General features: G+C 35.1%; 1 protein-coding gene across 2 annotated transcripts in view; it reads right to left on the bottom strand.

The window, feature by feature from the left end:
- TUSC3 (tumor suppressor candidate 3) overlaps positions 1 to 19,822 on the bottom strand; it is a 106,107-nt gene that overhangs the window by 19,502 nt on the left and 66,783 nt on the right. For both annotated transcript variants that reach the window (XM_066184966.1, XM_066184967.1), the window contains exon 7: positions 2,307 to 2,370. In XM_066184966.1, the coding sequence (XP_066041063.1) occupies positions 2,307 to 2,370 (64 nt within the window). The remainder of the gene's footprint in view (positions 1 to 2,306; positions 2,371 to 19,822) is intronic.

The raw sequence follows: 19,822 nt of genomic DNA, 5'->3' as shown, positions 1-19,822 counted from the left end.
GTGACAAGCTTACTACTACAAAGTAAAAAGAAGGAATCAGATGAAACACGCACATTACTGGAATAGTAATGTCCTGTTGTAAAATTCAATGCATCTTTTAAAGGATAAAATGAATCTGGCATATTTTTTTCTATTTCCCACATTTTCTAAATACATTTTCTAAATAAAAAAATAACAAAGAAGCAATTGAGCAGCTTGTAATTACTAGCAACACTGAAAGAATAAAGGAATATTAATTTTCATGAGTAAAGGTTAAAGTCTGTCAAGATTTCATGTGAAAGATTTCATTGTGAAATTTGTGCGTAACCAAAAACTCATCTCAACAGTACTGAGCCATGAAATGAAACCTTAGAGAATTCTTTCTGTAAGTGGCAACAAACAACACCACTGAAAGGATTCTTTCAGATAGCTGCATTAATGTAGCTAGCCAACTTCCTGGTTTAAAGACAGTTTCTGCCAACAGAAAGATATCAAATTCAAGCCTGAGTCAGAGAAAACACTTAATCAACTAATTTTTTATTTATTTTTAATATTTTCTGGTTTGGGGGTTTACTTTTCTCATTCTGAACAAGTCAATAGGATTGTTTTAGATAACAGATTTGTTTAAATAGTGGCCATTCACAAAAAGCAGAAAACCGTGAAAACGTAAATTTTAGCTCTACAAAGGAAAGGATAAAGATGATACCAGTAAGATGCATACTCTATCTAATAAACAAGAAACTTTTCATATGAAATGAAATAGCTGTCTCTGTGCACCTTTTTAAAAAAACGTAGCATTTAAAGCACTAATCACTGAGTTTTGACTTGGTGTTTTTCAGATGGAAACTCTACACAGATGGAAACTCTACAGTCCCTCTGGGTAACCTGCTTCCATGTTTCCGCACCCTGACAGTAACAAGCATCTTCTTGTCTTCAGACTGATTCTCCGGGTTTTCAGTTTTAGCCCACTGCCTCTTGTCCTCTCAAAGGGCACTACTGAGAAAGTCTGTCTCCTTCCTCCTCATGTCCTTCAATCAGGTATTGAAGATATCTCTTCACACATTGATCTCCCTGAGAGTCTTCTGTAAGTTAAACAGTTCCAGCTCCCTCCGCCTTTTCACACAGGATAATCCCCTAATCATCTTTGTGACGATCTCGCTCAATTAAGTCTGCAATATTCCTGTACTGGGAGACCCAGAACTGGAAACAACATTACAGTCCAATGGCAAATATTAGATTTGCTCTGAAAAATATGATCATAACTTTGAAACTAAATTAATAATGGCTATTTATGAAGCATATAAAGTTTCACAGGTAGCAAAATGGATGCCAGGAAAATGACTGTAATGAAGGTGTAATGATGGTGTTGTCTCTGGATAGGAAATGCCAAAGATGAAGGTAGATAGGGAAGTCAAAAGAATGTCAGGTTCTAAGGCAACATAACTTCAGAGAGAGAACAAGAAAGTAGCCACGATCATAAAACTGGGATCCAGCTATTACTGAAGATGGGAAATATTATTCTCTTTTGCTTGTTCCCCTTAGAGAAAGGTATTTGTGATGGAAATACTAAACTTTAAAAATGGTTAATGGTGATTAGAATTCTCATTCAATGAATAAAGATGATAAGAATCAGAATTTAAAAACCGCAGAGAGACTAGGAGTTTTTCTTACAGTTTATTAAAACTTTGACAAAAAAATACCCAACCGGCCCCCCTCCAAAAAAAAAAAAAAAAACCAAAACCAAACTTAATTTTCTCTGACTCAGGAAGACTGAAAGAGTAAAAGTAGGTCTCAAAGTTTTTTTCTGTGACGAGGTGATGTCAGAACAGATGTGACTGAGTTATTTGTTTCAAGAAGTAGTAGTAAACAGTTTAGATTAGGTGGGGGAAAAAAATCCAAGGGCTGTTGGAAGACAAATCATCTTCATGCACAGTTGGTAAATTTGTGTATGCTTATCTTGTAAGCAAAAAGAAATAAAATTATTCTTAATTGAATTTTAAAGTACTATAAAAAAGATTAAAAACAGAAGAAAATTAGTTTTTGCCACTGGAAAGGTAACACTGAAAAGAAAAAAAAAATTTAGAACAGTAACCAGGCACAAGACTAACAAAGGAGATAACAAGGTGCCCAGAGATGAAAAGCAATGCCAGTGTTACTTGGCAGTAAATAGCAACAACAATGAATATTTATTTCAACATATAATAAGTAAGCCAAAATACAATACCTGCTAAAATGTTCAATGATATTCACTGGCAGAGCAGTTTTATTTAACAGCACACTGTGACTCATCTTGGTTTTTTAATATTTATCACCAGTTTGAAGGATACTCAGCAGAAGAATAATATGTGATTCTGCCACAAACTGAGCCTGGCTGCTTCCATGGATGTAACTCTGTAAAATAAAAATGAAAAAACAGTCCTCTTTAAGAAACACATTGAAAATGGCACAACCATATATGTGAGAATAAAATCTATTTTGCAGAAAAATGCAGGCAGCAACAGCTAGAAATTAATAGCACAGTTTATGTATGTAGGTTTAGTAAAAAGGAATGTTAAAATTTAGGCAAAGCACATAATGTTTCAAACACAAAAGCATTAGGCTGGGATCTTTTCCACACTGCTGCTACTGTGGAATAAAGAACATGTGTTTATTTGCTCAGGTGATACAATTTTTCAGAAGGGAAGTGGTAAAATCAAGGGCATGCCACAGCATGCTTTTTACAAAAGTAAAACTAAAGCCTGCCTTAAACAAATCATTCTACTTTAGTCCTTCTCAGATTGAGTGAAGTTTCTTCACATAAAGTCTATTTCGCCTTTCTCCAGTAAGGTACAATTGTGTCCATTAAAGTTCCTAATGCATAAACCATCTTATTTATATGGAAATGTTGTAAAATAAATGTTAATACTAAAACTACATCAAACACAGTCTACTGCCTTCTACCCCAAAGAACTATTGTTAATGGGCTCCCTTTGTACATTTATTTTAAGAATCTGTAGTGTATTAGAAAAAAGCTGTTTGTGTTTATTATTAACTATCTATGACAGCAATAAAGGAAGCAAAAATGTGAAGGACTGTCAACACACACATAATGAGGGAGATTTTCCTCCTCTCCTATATCAATTACAAACACTGAGTACAGTTTGTCATGGCATGCTATGTGAAATTAAATATATTATTTGTATATATTCTTCTTAGGCAGAAATAAAATTTTCACCTGAACTAAATGGAAAGAAAAATGCTCCTTAGTAAGGTAAAGAAACAGAAAACTTTTTGCCCTCAGTCTGAATGCACGATTTTATTAGTTTGTTTATTTAACTCATACATGTTGCTTTAATTCAGTTTATTTGGAATAATTCTGGCTTAATACCACCCTTGTCATGATTCAGAACAACTCAGATTTGAAATAATTGGATGCTTCAGCATATAAAAAATGCCTTCACCCACACTAGTTAAAATCTGATTGATGCTGTATCAGATCATTTAAGTTATATTTACTCAGTAGATTGTTATCTATTGTTTTCAAAATTCAATCATATTATGCTCATTCAAATAGCCAATACAAACTTAAACCATTCAAACTTCATGCACCTAAAGTTTCCATTTTTCTCTTTCTTTAACAAGATAAAAATCACTGATCTCATAAGAATATCTCACTGATGTCTGATATAACAATAAGCCAAACTGTATTTCTTGATTTTTTTTTTTTGCATGACTTATAAATTTCACTAAGGCTACATATACACCCCCCTCTCCACATATATATACATATGCTCACATGTACATAACAGAAAGGAAGGAAATAGGAATATTTCACATTAATAAATATTAATGACAAAGTTAAAGATAGATTGTGTATTCCGATTCAGTTGTGACCATTGTCCTGTCAACAGTGACCTTCTGTCATTTTTCGTCATTATATTGTTTAGTTTTCCTCCTTACAGGAGTGAAGAGAGTAAGTTCCAAAAATTTTATGCTACTGCTTCTGATGAAAAAATCCTGTTCCATGCTGGGGAGGAATCACATTTTAAGTACTGGTCTTCACTGCCTCTCATATAATTATTTAAAAATATTGCTCAAGCTTGTGTGACTTCTGGTTTCACCTGGGAATAAAAAACTACAAAGAATTTTATTAATGAAATAGGACAGTTTCATAAACATGTAGCTGTCAAACCTGTACAGTAATGATGATCTTAAAAATGCCAGCAAATATACCCTCAACTCTAAAAATTTCAAATATGATTTTTCAGTGGCTATTCACACTTGAAAAATTGACTCAAGAATTATCTTAAGGATCTTAATTATTTTAAAAATTATTATCTAAGGATGATCAGAGTTTGCAGGAAACCTAGTTTGCAATACGGTCTGTGTAGACTCATTGCAATGCAAAGCTGAAACACCACAAAGAAAATACTAAAAGCTTTTAAAAACTGATTACATGGTTACTGCCTTTAAAATCATATTCTGATTTTAAAAAGAAGAATAACCAGAAGAAATTCTGATTTAAAAAACTTTATGGCAAGTTTTTGCATGTTACTGAATTGGTATAGTGATTTAATGTAATGCACTAGCAGGGGCTGGCATCACAATAATACAAATATATAGCTGTTGGAATGACATTCTCAGAAATCTCTCACTAGAATAGTAGAATCATAGAATGGTCTGTGTTGGAAGGGCTCTTTAGAACCATCTAGTTCAATCCCCTTGCAGTAAGTAGGACCATAAACTAGATTAGGTTGGTCCTGTCTAACCTGACTTCAAATGTTTTCAGGGATGGGGTATCTCTCACCACTCTGGGCAACCTATGCCAGTGTCTCACCACCCTCATGATAAAAAATTTCTCCCTTGTATCTTGTCTAAATCTACCCTCTTTTAGTTTAAAACTATTACCCTTTGTCCTATTGCGACAGGTCTAAAACATCTGTCCCCATATTTCTTATAAGACCCCTTTAAGTACTGAAAGTCTGCAATAAGGTCTCCCCAGAGCCTTCTCTTCTGATTCACTGTTAATCACTGTGATAAAAACCTAATAACAACAAAGAATTTAGAGCAGAGTATCTTCTCCTGCCTGTTGGTAAAAGTAACAGAGCAATTAGTTTACATGATGCAAAATACGCATATTTATATCAGAATTCAAACAGTCTCTCCAAAGATAAAAGTCCTTAGGAAACAAAATCATGAAAACAAAGATATAATCACTATCAATTTAATTAGGTGAAAGATAAGAGTAATAGCTGTCACCAGATACTCAGTATAAAGAAAAAAACAAAACTAGATATAGTGTATTTGCAAATGTGATTCCTGAACAATCCAAACAAAAATCTGAAAAAAAAAAACCCCAAAATAAACAAACAAACAAACAAAAAACCGACAAAAAAACTAGAATGTGAATTTCTGGCTAAATGTCTCATAGGCATACACGTCATAATTATATTTCTTTAATTGTGAGTTCCTAAAGGCATAGCCTTGCTTACAAGGAAGTGGATGTTTCTTGATTTAGTTCTGGATATCTTAAAAAGCTAGTAGGAGACAATTGTTACATTCCCAGAGAGGGGACAGAAATGGATAAAAGCAAAGGCAGTAGCCACCTTGAAAACAAAAGCCAAGTTTCATCTTCAAGAGGGCAAGAGACTTCAGGTCAACAGAGAAAGCTGAAGTAATTGAAAGGAATAGTTGAAAGCCACTCTGTTAAAGTATTTAATAAGGCAGATGTTTACTGTACAGTATTGATGCCTTGAGAGGTTACCTAGAACAGAGGCTAGACAGTGTTAAAGGAATAAAGAAAGTATTTATTAAAAATGCCTTCAAAGGATACACCTTGGGCAGTACAAGAGCCCAGCCATGGTTACACTCAAGATGGACAATGGGTCACATGTTTTTACACTTTTAAAAGTTTTTGTTCATTTACATATTAGGGTCGATTGTCCAATTACAGCTTCAGGTTATGCAGTGTCATCCTCCCAGACTGCTCTCCTCAATTCACTGCTTTTTATACTTTTTGGGCCTGAAGCTGCAAAGGTGTCCTTGGTTCTCAGGCTGGAAGAGAATTCTATTGTCTAACTACATCGTGATGTGAACTTGCTAACACTTAATATTAAGTTCAGAGTTATATACTAATGCAGTACAGATTCTGGAAAATATGAAAGCTAAAACTTAAGGCATCAGTATTGCCTTAAAATAAACAACACAAAAAAACCAAAAGAAAAAAGGACAAATCATCATTTTAACTACCAACTTCTTTGTTCTACTACAAATGTTCTTAGATAGATTACTCTTAAAAGTTACGTAGCAATAGATCTGTGTGTGATCAATAGGGTCCCCAAATTACTTCCCCAAGACATTGCTCTCCAAGTATCAAGACAGTAGCATGGCACATCTCCTCTATAGCTGTGGGTCATCTGAAGCAATGCTTAAAGTACAGAAAGTGACGGAGTATTCTACGGATGAAGATTAACCAAAATAACTTGTATTTGACAATGTATTGTGAATCACCTGAATTTATTACAGTACCTCATCCCATTTCTTATTAGGAATGGATATTACCCACTTCACAAAAGAATTACAGGGTGTGGTTTTTTTTCCTCAGTGAACCTTCAGACCTACCTTCTAAGACAAAACAAACACCGTAGAAGTTTTCAGAAGACAGATTTTAACATTAAAAAATATGGCAAACAACTTTTCTTGAAGAGCGAATGGTGAGAACTGTAGCATTTGTCATTGTGTCCTTCCCTACAGGCACATGACAATACTCTGAGGCCACTTGAAGCATGGATTAGATGTGTATTGATACATATTTATGCAAATGTACCCCCCCCACACACCAGTTTGGTATACTGCAATGGCCACTGACTCATCAAGTTTTGAAATTCATGGCCATCTGTGGCTCATACTTACCCAAAATACAATGTATTTAAAGGACTATTGAAGAGTTAGCTATTTAACAATTCTCAAACTAAAGACAGGAACTAGTCACCTGTGAGGTTTCTCTATTTTCATACTACTTCTTTCCTTCTATAAGAAGACTGCTGAATGACCCACATGGCAAGGCACACACTCTCATGAAATTTTATTGGAAGCTACAAAGCATTAAAACACCGAGAAGTACAATTTCTGGTTTTGCTATCTTCTCTGCTTTTTGACAGTGAATCCACTTAATATTTGGAAACACTGTGAAGTCTATCTGGCTGCAAATGCTTTAGGCAAATGCTTTAAATAAATTCATTAATAAACTCAGATTTTCTCTCTCATTTTAAAGGCAGCAAGAGGGAAGACCAGCTAAGATAAAGTTTGCAAAGATGAAGTCTGTGAGAAGAGAGCAACCACACGTTGAGCAGAAGACTGGACAGCCACACAATTAACACTGCCACACAACAGACAACAGCAAGTGTCATGGTGGTAGGACTAATAGGGGAACCAGAGCCTGAGTAACTCATACTTTGAACAACTAGTCCTTTTCTAGCTCCAACATTCTCCCATCTCAGGTCTTCTTTGAAATAAGCTATTTGAATTTTGAACTGGAATAATCATATCCCTAAATCAGGCCATTTTCTTTGGCAGTGACAATGCAGTTCAATGCATGCATATTCTTACAAAACTGTGTTAAATGTTTATCTACTATTCATAATCTCATTCAATATTTAGTGTTATTGAACTGCAGATGGTACAAACACACATATATATAAAATCCCACACCAGAATACTCAAGGACAACAGCAATGTAATATCATTTAAAATTTCCCTAAGTGCAGCACATGTGTATGTTTCCCTTCAAGAGCAATAGTTTCCATGGTTCAGTAATATACTTAAATATAATCTGTGCTCTTTTATCCTTTTCTGTTAATGCAATATAAATAAATCAGAAGCAAAGTAAGAAGAAATGAGGCCTCTGCAAGTCATGCGCTAATTCTTAAGGCAAGAAGACTTTTTGGACTACCCAAAATTAAAACACGATTTCAGGTACTTTCTTAAAACAATCATCACAATGTTTATTTTCCATTAGTATGTACAAGAAGGATGCTATGGTGAAGGGAGCTGATTAAACTAAGCTGAGCTTAGTAATAGCCTGAAATACAAAGCTACTTCATGAAGTATAATTTTGGATAACAGAAATAAATCATCTTGAGTTTAAGAGATATAACACACATCTAATTAAAAAGTGTATTGAAAACTGATCAAAAGCACAAAATTTTGCTAATAACTATTCTTGAAAAAGATGAGCTGAATTTGGATTGTATGTTGAAGAAATCCCTAGATGGAGACTGTGCCCTGAAAGGAAAACAACATGCCAAGTTCAAGCTAATATTTATGTAGAAAGCAATGAAGCAACAGAACAGTTAACTGCCCCAAAGAGAGAGTTATGAATTCCACACCATTAGGATAAGTGCCATTAATCGGTCTTCCTTTACTACATTAACATTCAGGGTGAAATTCATCAGAGAAGGGAACATTACAGAAGGCCATGGATTACTTATTTATGATTGAGCCTTCAGAATGGAATATTTTAACTAAAGACCACCAATTTTGCCAAGAACATGCATTAGATATAAGCAGTTGTTATCTTTTCTTAATTTAGAAGGGGAAAAGAACCATGCAGCATCCTCTATGAATTCAGATTATGCATATTTTCCAAGTCCAGGAATGGTAGGACTTTCAGCCACATTTAAATGTTTAAAAAGCAGAACTTCTAAAACACTGTCGCACAATACCATTTCAAGACCTTTTCCTTTTAAGTACGAATGCAGAAAAAGCTTAAAAAATTTATGGAGGACAAATGATTCATTCAGTAAAGCAAACACTTTGAAACCAAACATCAAGGTATATAAATAAATGTTTTATAGGATGATTTCATGATCATACCTGCATTTTTCCAGATAGGTTTTCTTCTAACACTTCAAAAGCAGTTTAAACTACCTAGAAAGATTAAGAATAAAATCTTATACAGCTCAAAAGCCCAAGATTTCTGACTCTGATACTGAAGCTACCTATTTATTTATTATGCTTTCTAAAACCAGCAGAGCACTGATTCACACAGCTTCACTTGATGCATGCATTCCAAATATGCTTCTTTAATTCCTACATAGTAGTATTTGTTGAGTTCATACACGCAAATCAGAGTTTTAACTTACAAACCCAACAGGGGACTTCCTATAAAGTTATTGGCAAGTCAGGTCTGTGAAAATCTCAGAATAGAAGCCTCATCTAATTCCCTGCTTTCTTTCCATCACAGAAGATACTACAATCTGCTGGGGATAGCAAATGTTCAGTGACCTATTTCCCCTGTAGCAGCCAACCCTCCAAAGCTCTTCTTGTGACCAATGATGTGAAAAACCTTGAGATGATTCTGGTCTGGGCTTAACGTATCCACATGCGTGAGAATGGCTACCAACTGGGAACATCTATTAGCATATGGATGCAATTTGCCAAATAATAAACCTTTTCGGGGGACAGAGGGATGTAATATGGGTATGTGTTTAATTTAGAGGACTTAAACAATGCTGAATCTCAGTAAACAAATATATGAATCCCATCTCAAAAACTAAAGAAAGACAAGAAGTCTTGAAGCTAGTTAATTTACTAAAAGAAACCTCTGACTAGTCTAATCACATATTATTATCTAAGAGTTAGGAAAATGTCCAAGTATTTAATAGGGCAATTTCTTTTATTGTAGATAACCAGATATAAAAGGGGCACTTGCAAATGATGCTTAATGGCTTCAAAAATTAAACATAAAATAAATCTAAACTCAACTACTGCTAACAGAAATCCTAAATAAAAGAATTTGCATTTCTAGCAAAATGAAGACAACATATGACAGTAAGAAATGTACAGTCATCTATTTGAGAAATACTTTTCCTAGGAATCTTCATTTTATTTAACAAAAAAACAGAACCAAACTTTATTTAACACTAACCCACCTGAAATAAACATTTTCTTTTGAACAGTTACTAGCTTTATGAACATTTCTAACTCAAATATAAGCCAACAGTCCACCAGCCTGGTGAAAATTTCATGTATTATAATCCTAGCAAGCAATCTCTCTAAGCAACATCTCTACATGAAATGCCATCTAGCTCAGTTATAGACCAGCAAGACCAGGACTAACAAAACAGCTGAAGTGCATACACCAGCACATACAAAATGGTGAGGAATAGACAGAATTATTAGATCTCGTACTTATGTACTTCAGGTAATTTTATTCAGTTTACTCAAGCACCTTACTCTAAAAATTAATAGGATAGCTGGAAAATCAACACTGGACCCTAAATAAAACTCCATGTGTTTATTATTTTTTCATCATCCTTGGTGTAACAGTTAGTTCAAGTGTTCAGACTCACTAAACATGACCATAAATCATACCAGACACTTTTGACAGGTAGGTTTACTAGCTATGGATGAAAACAACCCTTTTTAAGAAATATTTAATGTTGGTGTTTTTTTTAAGAAACTATGTAATACAGATACACACAACAATGTCATACAGACTCTTTGATTCCCTCGTATTTAAATTCAATGAGTATGAGTTAGATTTTTCCAGGCCTGAGCTCATTCCTGTGTTCACCATTGTTCAAACCAAAAACTGAGACAAGAGACAGCAACCAGTTTTCATAGGGCTGGCTGGCTGAAACAGCCTGTGCTGTTGCCTTCCACAAAGTCCATCTGGCACCAAGCACAGAATATGATCTGAGTTTCCAGCCCTAGAACAAAAGTGGAGAAATGCTGCCTTACTTTTGAAGACTAGCAGGCTGTATAGGGTAGTTGGCATAATGCAAATAGCATACAAATATAGCATACAACCTGGTTTATGCTGCTGCTTTGGTTGTTCCTAGACAGCTTTTATAGCTATACTGCATTATTTAGGGTTTCTAGAAGTACTATCAAAGGAGTCCACTAGTAGAGATTATCTCACAAATCTAGAAACCGCAAACACTCTGCTCAGATATGCAGAGGCTGTGATATAACCCACTGAATAAGAATTAATTCTGAGGGACTTCTTTAATATTTATTAATCACAAAATTATAAGAGAACAAAAGATGCAGCAAGCCTTCAAATAATCATACTTTGTGGATTTCAGAAAAAAACCCAGAGCTTAAACCTCTCATTAGGAATAAAACAGTGCTACTCTTTCAGCCTTAATTCCCATGTTACATAATGGGTGGAACAAATGCAATAAATTTCTTCCTTCTAAAAGTGCAATATGACACACAGTACCCAGGTCAAAGACTTCAACAGAGATGAAGATTTCCAGAATCTCTGAAACAGCATGTTGGTAATTTGGGGAAGTTTGAGTGACACAGCTTAGCCTACTTGCTTAAGGAAATAAATTTTTTTTGCAGTTGTGATGGTTTGCTTAACAATTTGACTACTTTCAATCAAATAAAGAAAAAACAGCAAAAATATCTCAGGGAACAGTGATGCTCCTGCTCATTTCCTTACAGCTGGACAACCAAACAGGGATTCTACTGAAAGAAAAGCTGTGATTAAAATTCAACTGTTAATAGTTGTTCTGGTGTATGGACTGCTTGTTTAACACAGGGAAGCCAAAACCATGATACTTCTAATTAGGAAACAAAAGAAATTGAGATATTTTCAGGAACAGCATTTCTCTAAAAACATAACATTGGTAATAACAATTATTTTCCGAACTCACAAGTATCTCTTTACTTTTTGCTCTCTGATGCTGAGCACAATATGGGATAAATCTCATTAGTTTCAAAAAAAAAGTTCAAAGCAAAGTTTGCACCTGGATTCTGCCACTATCTATTCCTCAGCGTGGAAGTGTGATGATCTTCACAAAATTAGCATTCTGATAAAGAATGGTCATGTGAAAACAGGAAAGAGAGTTCCGGTATAGTAGAACAGAAGGTTTCCTTACAAACTATAGAGATAGAAAATCTGAAAGAGACATTCAGCTAAGCTCACATTGTTAGTGTTATTTAAATTATAGTTTAGAATCAAAGGGTAGTGGAAAAAAAATTATTTTTAAGTTTCTATTCTCCTGGGTATGTAGTAATATTTTCTTTTTGACAAAGAAATTACAGCCATTTTGGATAAAGTCTTCAGCATAATGCTATATACCTTTTCATATTTAAGACTCAAAAGGTGTTTTTAATTTCCTAGTCAGGAACGGCAATATTTTCTCTTGAAATTTCGAAGTGTTATTTTGATTGGATTTCAAGCTATGAGGCATAGAAAGTAGTTTCACTTAAATACTGAAGTGCTGCAAGCAGAAATGAAGATAGACTTCTATGACACTAGTTTGAAAGTATGCTGAAATCAAAGGGCTGTGAAAAACACAAATGAAAAGAAGTTTACTTTGTAGCAGAAGCAAGAGCAGGTGTAAATGCCAAATTACTTCAAAGCTACGATCCAATTAACAACAATGGAGAAGTTGGGAACAGTGAATGAGTCTGTTGTTCTGATAAAGAGCAAAACATTTGCATTGACATCTAGGAAGTAACATAACAACCCTTAGAAACCACAGATGATTGTCAGAGTCAGCAAAATGTTACTAAAAAAGTGCTGCATACAGCTACAGAGATATCAAAGTTTGGCCATAAATCAGGTGGGACTCAAATCCAGCAAGTGGAATCGTATCAATGCACGCCATACATTCAGATTCCAGTAGTGTCTTGTCACCAATTAATAAAATTTCTAATAAGTATGGGAGGACAACAACCAATATTAACGCAGTGGGATGCTAAGAAGCTGGGTGTACAATATGGATGGCAAAGAGGTAAAATCACTGGAGTAAATGGAGCAAGAAGTGTTATCTGCCAAACTGCTGAGGTTAATTTGTGGCTCCTGGGCAAGAAGTAAGAGTCTTCTCATCTTAACCTTAAAAGAAATCCAGTGACTGAAGTGCACTTGTTCCGTGTGACGCCTGCACTCCCTAATTCAAGAACTGCTGGAGTATCACAGTGCTGCGTTTTTGCTGCAGCACAAAACGAATGCACGAAGTTGTAGTTGCTTTGGCGCCACTAACAGCTTCCATACCAAATAGAGGAAGCCTAACAGCCACAATAAAAGCACCTGGGGTGGTTTCACATTCTCCTAATTCTAATGCCAATGCTGCAGAACATGACAAGGCTCAATATGGAAGGGAGGACAATACATCGTTAAGCATAGGTAAAACCATTCACCCATGATTGCAGAAGCTATGCTTGCCCGACTTGCACAAGTTATCTCACTCCTTCCAGACATAAAATTAAACAAGGAAGACCCTCCTGAAAAGATGGGAGACACACCACCAGCAGTGCAGCAAGCATTTAATGAAATAGAAGTTATAACTCCACCTTGAGAGATATAAGTTCAGGCAGTTAAACAAACACTGAAGGACGATCTGTGGGGACAAACCCCTCTGAGACTGTTGTTTTCCTATTCCAGGAATAAAGCCAGAATACCCTCACTGCAGAACAAAGGAACCAGTTTCAAGTGGGGGAGCTGCCATTCCCTCAATTTACATGAGAAAGCTCACAGAAAACAGACAAGATGATGCAATAATCACTTTTATTTAGGCCTTTTTAACTTTTTGGTTACTTTTCCGGCAGACACAGGAACTTTATCACAATCGATGGATTGTTCCTTTCTTTAATAATCGGTCCATGGTAGGCCAAACTGTCATTTTTCTTTTAATAGGAACCTGCTAAGACATGAAATTGAGCTGTGATGAATGGATGAAACTTTCAGTTGACACCAAACTGCCTGTATTTTCAGTTTATTAATGTGATTGTGATTTCTGTTTTCATCACAAGCGCCTTGTTGGGAGACAAAAAATATTAGTAGGACTGCACATTTTATGTATTGTTAGTTTGATTTTTGCTAACTTTGTCTTTTTACTGAAAAAAATGGTTTGAGGAAAAGCTTTTACACTTATCTTATGGATGTATAATTCTGTCTCAACCAAATTTAGCCTGGCAGTTGGTACAAAAATTCGTATTTGGAATCAAGGAAAATGTATAAAGCTTCCCAGTTCTTTCTTGGAATGGTTTAGATTTATTGTGCTTTGACTAAATTTTTCAGAGATATTAACAAGTGAACTAAGTAATCCTAACAAAACAAAAGAAAATGCTACATACAAAATGGTCGAGTACCCCTTCCTAGATCAGAAAGGGGAACAGCCATGTACTACAAATAGGACACGGGTAAAATACAGGAAAGCCTTTCACCAACTCTCAAGCAACTCTAACTGTAACCATTTTTAGAACTAAATGCATTTATCAATCATTAGACATTCCAAAGTATATCAGAGCTGTATTTCCACTTGAACACGTCTGATGTACTACTGAGTTTCCTACCATGTGTGCCAAAAGGGTATTTTAACTTGACCTTACTTCTTTTATTTATGCTAATCAATATGGCCAACTACAGTACATGCTGCACCACACACGCCTCTCAGTTGTGGATGCAACTTACTGTGGCAGCAACTGTAAAAGAATGTGATCATGGCAATTTGCTCACTGAAATTAAAAAAGGATAGTACAGCTAAACTTAAAAAAGGATAGTAATTTCATTTATGACCCCATGAATAGTAAAATCACAGTTTCTGTTTTGTGTCAGGATAAATTACATGGAGCTGTTCTCTGTGTCCTGGAGAATACAGCATAGGCCCAATGTAAATATGTGTCTGCATGAAAACCTTTTATACAGGAACTTTTTTGTATTTTGTATGAAAACTTTGTAAGCATAAGCAGTCTTATTGAAGGTACACTATAACCAGTAATGTATTGAATTACAAAATCCCTAACTAGTAAGGCTCCTTGTCGATCTTCCCCTTTTGAGCATTGCAAACCAAAGATTGCCTTAAATGAGTTAACCCCAATTCCTGGCCTCTCTCTTGTTCTCCTCTCTTTCCTTTCTTTCTTATCTCTTTACCTCTCATTTTACAGGTGAATAAAATCATTTGCACCTTAATTCTGGTAGAGGCATGTCTTGGTTTGGGAAGACAGGTATCTGCCAGGTAATAAAAAAAAAACAACTGCAGTTTCTTTTGGAATGGAGAGTGTAAACCCACCCCTCCACCCCCTCTTTTTTCTTTTTCAATTATAAATTACAATCAGAGGCTCTTAGGCAAAGATTTGGGAAATAGGAATAGCAGTTCTTTACTAGTATGTATTACAAAGCAAACAAACACAAAAAAACCCCACCAAACAACTACAGCATTAATAACAAATGAAAACAGTACCAAGAACCTTGAGGGCTTTGTTTCGCAAAACCCAGGGCAGTTTGGTTTCGGTGTCCCTGCAGCATCCTCAGAGCACCAAGCTGAAACAGTGGAAAAGTCCCGGGCTGGTAGCTGGGATGGCAGGGTGTCCCGGCAGGCAGGGGCAGGATGTCCCGGCAGCGCAGGGGGTGCAGGGTCACGCTGTAGCAAGAGGAGCAGCGCCGAAGAAGCCGAAGGCGAGGCAGGGCCTGGACCAGCTCCCGCGGGTGGCAGGGAAAACTCAGGATTCAGGCCGAACCGGTGATAGTAGATTTCCCAGGACTGGATCCCTTTGGCCACAGTGAAACTCTTCCAGCCAGCAACAGCCGTTCTCTCTCTCCCCAAAGGCCGGAAAAAGAAGAGCCCGCAGCTGCCTCAAGCTCTGTCTTTTACCTGCGTTATCTCCCGCTTCCAACTTTGTCCACCTCTTTGTTTCGGTTAAGTACTCTCAAGTATCCAACACTTGGTCTCCTTGGTAACTTATGGGGAAAAAATTCTTTAGAGAAAGAAGGAACAAACCTAACCCCCAACAAGGCATCTCTCAATAACTGGATGCTAACAGCTTGTTATCTTCCCAATACATCTCATTTGCTCTTTGTTTTTGCTAATTAACACTTAAGATCACAAAGCAGCAGTTATTCGGAGAAAATAACTACGGAAAAATACAGGCTTAGCATGATTGTAAAAAAATTCAAAACAGAACTGAATACCTAAAAAAAGGGTCAAAACCAAATTCCCATTAAGTTTTGCTGCACTTGATTTTAAAATTTTATCAGTATCCTAGAATAAGCCTATATTAATCGGAATTGTACAGCTGAAATATTATTAAAAAAATGTTCAGTGTTGCCCAGAGCAATTTTTGCATGGTATATTAGGTCTAGTTAGCAAATTGGAAGAAGTACTGCTGACATGACATAGCAACTGAGTAAAATGAAGCCTTTAGCAGGACAAATTGAGAATACAGGAATCACTCCATGTTCAGAATATAAAGTTTGAGAGCAAGCACACCTGACAAATAGGAATTTATTTCACAATAACAAACTCATTGAATTCATGATTTATGAAGGCAGTTATAAGAGTCACTTATTTAAAGTCATTGCTTAATGCACTGGCAGATGCTTCCTAATTATTAGAATAAAGAGTGAGAACTTTTTTTTTTTCAAAGAATGTGCATGCCCATTAAGCATCTAGTATTTCAGCAACTATCACATTTGTGATGATGTCTTTTATAAAGTTTTGTTTATGATGTCAGGCAATCACTGAATGTAACATAAATACCAGTAACTAAAAATTTTATGTTATGACACAAAACCTCAGACCTACTTGCTGTATTATCCTTACCAAGTATTCCAGCCTGAAATTAATACATATCAAATACTGCTGTCAGCAAGACAAGTTGCATTTCAAGTTTCTTCTATCCACTGTCACCAAGAAAAACACCCAAATAGGCAAGCGCTGGAAAGTTCCAAGATTGCAAAAAGCAACACAAGTTTTACAGACATTCAGAATTACCATTACATACAAGCTTATACTGAAATTTTTAAATGCTAGCTTTACTAAAGAAGCAACATTAATACACTAATACCTAGAAGAGGAGAAAAAAATGTTAATTGAACAGTGAATTTGTCCATGTATTTGGGAGAAGGAAAACTAGGAATTATTTGATGTGAAATAAAAAAAAATCTCTTAGGATATTTTAAGGGCTTGTTCATGTGAGACTTTGATACCTGGACTACAGTTTGCAAGGAAGTTAAGAACATTACAAGTACTTCATTGCGAAATTACAGTATACTTCCAGCTCAGAAAGGAAAAAAATAAGCTTAGTTATAATCTACAAATATCAGAGTTATTTAATGTTCGATTATTGTGCCTCGATTCATAAAATAACAAAGTTGTACTTTTCAACACAATAAATGTTTTGAAATAAATAAACAGGTGACTGTGAAGAAGTAAGTTTTCAGGCCTAAGGCAAAGATTAAATAAAGAATTTCATTAACAAAGACTGAAATGCAAAGCAGAAGTTTGAGAGCAAAAACAATACCTCACAATAAATGATTCTCTTTCTCTGCAGTAAGAGAAGTTGTTACTTGGCTTTAGTAGATCATGGCTTGCAAGTAAGTACTACTAATCTGGGCAAAGTTGTTGAAAACCAAAAAAATCTAAGATGGTTAATTTATAAGAACAGTGTGTTAACTAACCAGAAATAGGCAAAATACTGATGTATTATATAAAAAAAAAAGGTTTCAACACACACCTCTTTAGTTTATACAAGGTATGAAGCTCTAGTTAAAACACCTCAAGGTGACTTTGACCTAAGCAGATTCCCAGTCCCATATATTTGTAGAAGAGCAAAGAAGTTTCTTTGTATCTGAAATAATTTGGATGAAATAAAGATTCAAAGGAAGTCAATAAGCACTTTGCTATTGATTTCAATGAGCCAATATTTCATTCTGATGGTTTATTGCTGATAGAATTTCAGAACATTAATATTTAGAAAGATATATAATATTGAGTAAGCTACTTAATTGCACAGGACAAGCTATAAAGTAAAACCATTTACTCTCTATTAAAGAATTTCAATATAACATTTATTTCTACATAACATTTAGCTGCAGAAGGCTAAACTGGCTGTCACAAGAAAAATCAAGCTTTCAATATAGAAAAATAGGTTCTGCAAATAACCTTGGGCAAGAGATTCAGCAGGTAAGAATGTGTCAGCCACATTTTTGGTGGTTAGAAATGCCTCTCTCACAAGTTCCTTCTAAATTGACCTGGAGATTAATTATTTATTGAACCAAAATATAGCTTACACTGAGTAACTGCACAAAAAAAAAAAAAAAAAAAAAAAGTAAGAAAAGTCTAATAACATCTTGGTAATGTTCCACATTCAATCTGGTATCACACACTTAGTTGAAGTTTCTCTGCAGTGAGGTTTTCTTCTCTGCTTGTATAAGAATTCCTTTTTTTAAAATTTTTTTTATTTTTTTTTTTTTTATTCTAACATGAGTTAATGTAACTTACTCCAAAAGGCAACTAACAGATGGAGCTCTGAGTTTTATGGCAGTGTCTTCCTCAACAAGGAACACTGACAGCTAGAAGCTTCTGTATATAATGTATGTTCTCACCCTTCTCAGAGATTATGAAGGTCTGATCATACATCAGGAATAAACAGTCACAGTCTTTTAAGTACTACTACTATCTCTCAACAACTGCTAGGAGATGGCAAGTTTCTGCCAATTCCATCTAATCATCTTTTACATGTCCTAAAACTCCTTCAAGTGGTATGGAATGTTGCATCTGCCTTGATAATGTACTCCAAAATATAAGCTATTTTCAGCACTAGAAGGTACATCTTTATGTCTTTCCTTAAGCTGTTTAAGAGTCGCCTATTAGTGAACATCTTTTCTGTTTTTAAGTATCTGTCTCCAGTGATCTATATTCCCTCAAAAGTTAATCTGAACAGCTGACATGCATTACAACTGCATGTATCAGCATGACCGTGTATTGCTCCCCACTAGTTCATATCTCTTCTTCCTCTTTACACCTTGCTAACTCCAAAGAATGTGGATTAGTATATACACTATGTAAATGATTTAGGATGTCCTTTGAAATAGGTAAGCTGGCTAACAAAAAAAGCTAAGAGCAGCTTCAAATATGGATGTCAATTGCTTAGATATCTTAAAGACACAGTAACTTTATTTTTAGAAGTTAGTCTGTGATATCATAAGTAAAACATTACCAGTAAGCCTGTGCTGCTATCAGAGAATTTTGAATAAAATTTCTTTCGTTCCCTATGTACCTGGAACTTTAAAGAGAATCTTTCACGTACACATTGGGAAAAAAACCAAAACAACTACCTTCTCTAGCAGAAAAGCTTAACTGAACCACTACTATCTGAATTACTCTGGTAGATGACAGTCTTCAGAAGGTCCTCAAAGAATAGTGTTCTTTAGCATTATAGGAACTAAATAACTGAAAGAAAAGTTGGATAATAAATGAAATATTTTTCATCTCATCTTGTGTCTGCATTTTCATTTCTTTCATTTGTCTTTACTTTCTTTTTACATTTTGGAACCTTCTAGAACTACAAAATCTATTAAGATTCAACCTGTTAAGGTACGAGGAGAAATATGAAAATATATATTTGAAAAAAAATACCAGTTTAGGTATAGAATTTTAGCATTATGCACTTTTATCTTTTTTTAGTGCAAAGACAAACTACATCATATTAATATTATTATTAATAAGAATAATAATTACACCATCAGAAACAGCAAAATTGAGAAAGAATGCACTTAACCACTGCTTGAACCATTTTTGCTTTCCTGAAGGCAGCTAGATTGGCAGGAGAAGAGATAAGAACAGCAAAGCAAAAATAACCCCAAATTTGGCTTCATTCTCTAAGAAGAATACTGTAGTCCAACCTTTCATGTAGTGTAAAATATGCATTATCAACCATGTACCTTACTAAAATCAGTAATACTCTAACCGAAGTTTCCATCTTGCAGAGTTCTTAGCACAACATCCAAAGTTCATCTAAAGGCCATTGTACAATATAATTTGGAATCTTCCTGTTAAAAACAGCATGTTTGTTATCAGCCTCTTGAGTGTGCAAACAGAAAAAACAGGCAACTTTATAAGATATG

Source organism: Chamaea fasciata, unplaced genomic scaffold (genome assembly GCF_029207755.1).
Source record: "Chamaea fasciata isolate MVZ Bird 193981 ecotype frontalis unplaced genomic scaffold, bChaFas1.0.hap1 SCAF_6, whole genome shotgun sequence".
Lineage (NCBI taxonomy): Eukaryota > Metazoa > Chordata > Aves > Passeriformes > Sylviidae > Chamaea > Chamaea fasciata.
This window is presented reverse-complemented; position numbering and strand designations above follow the sequence as displayed.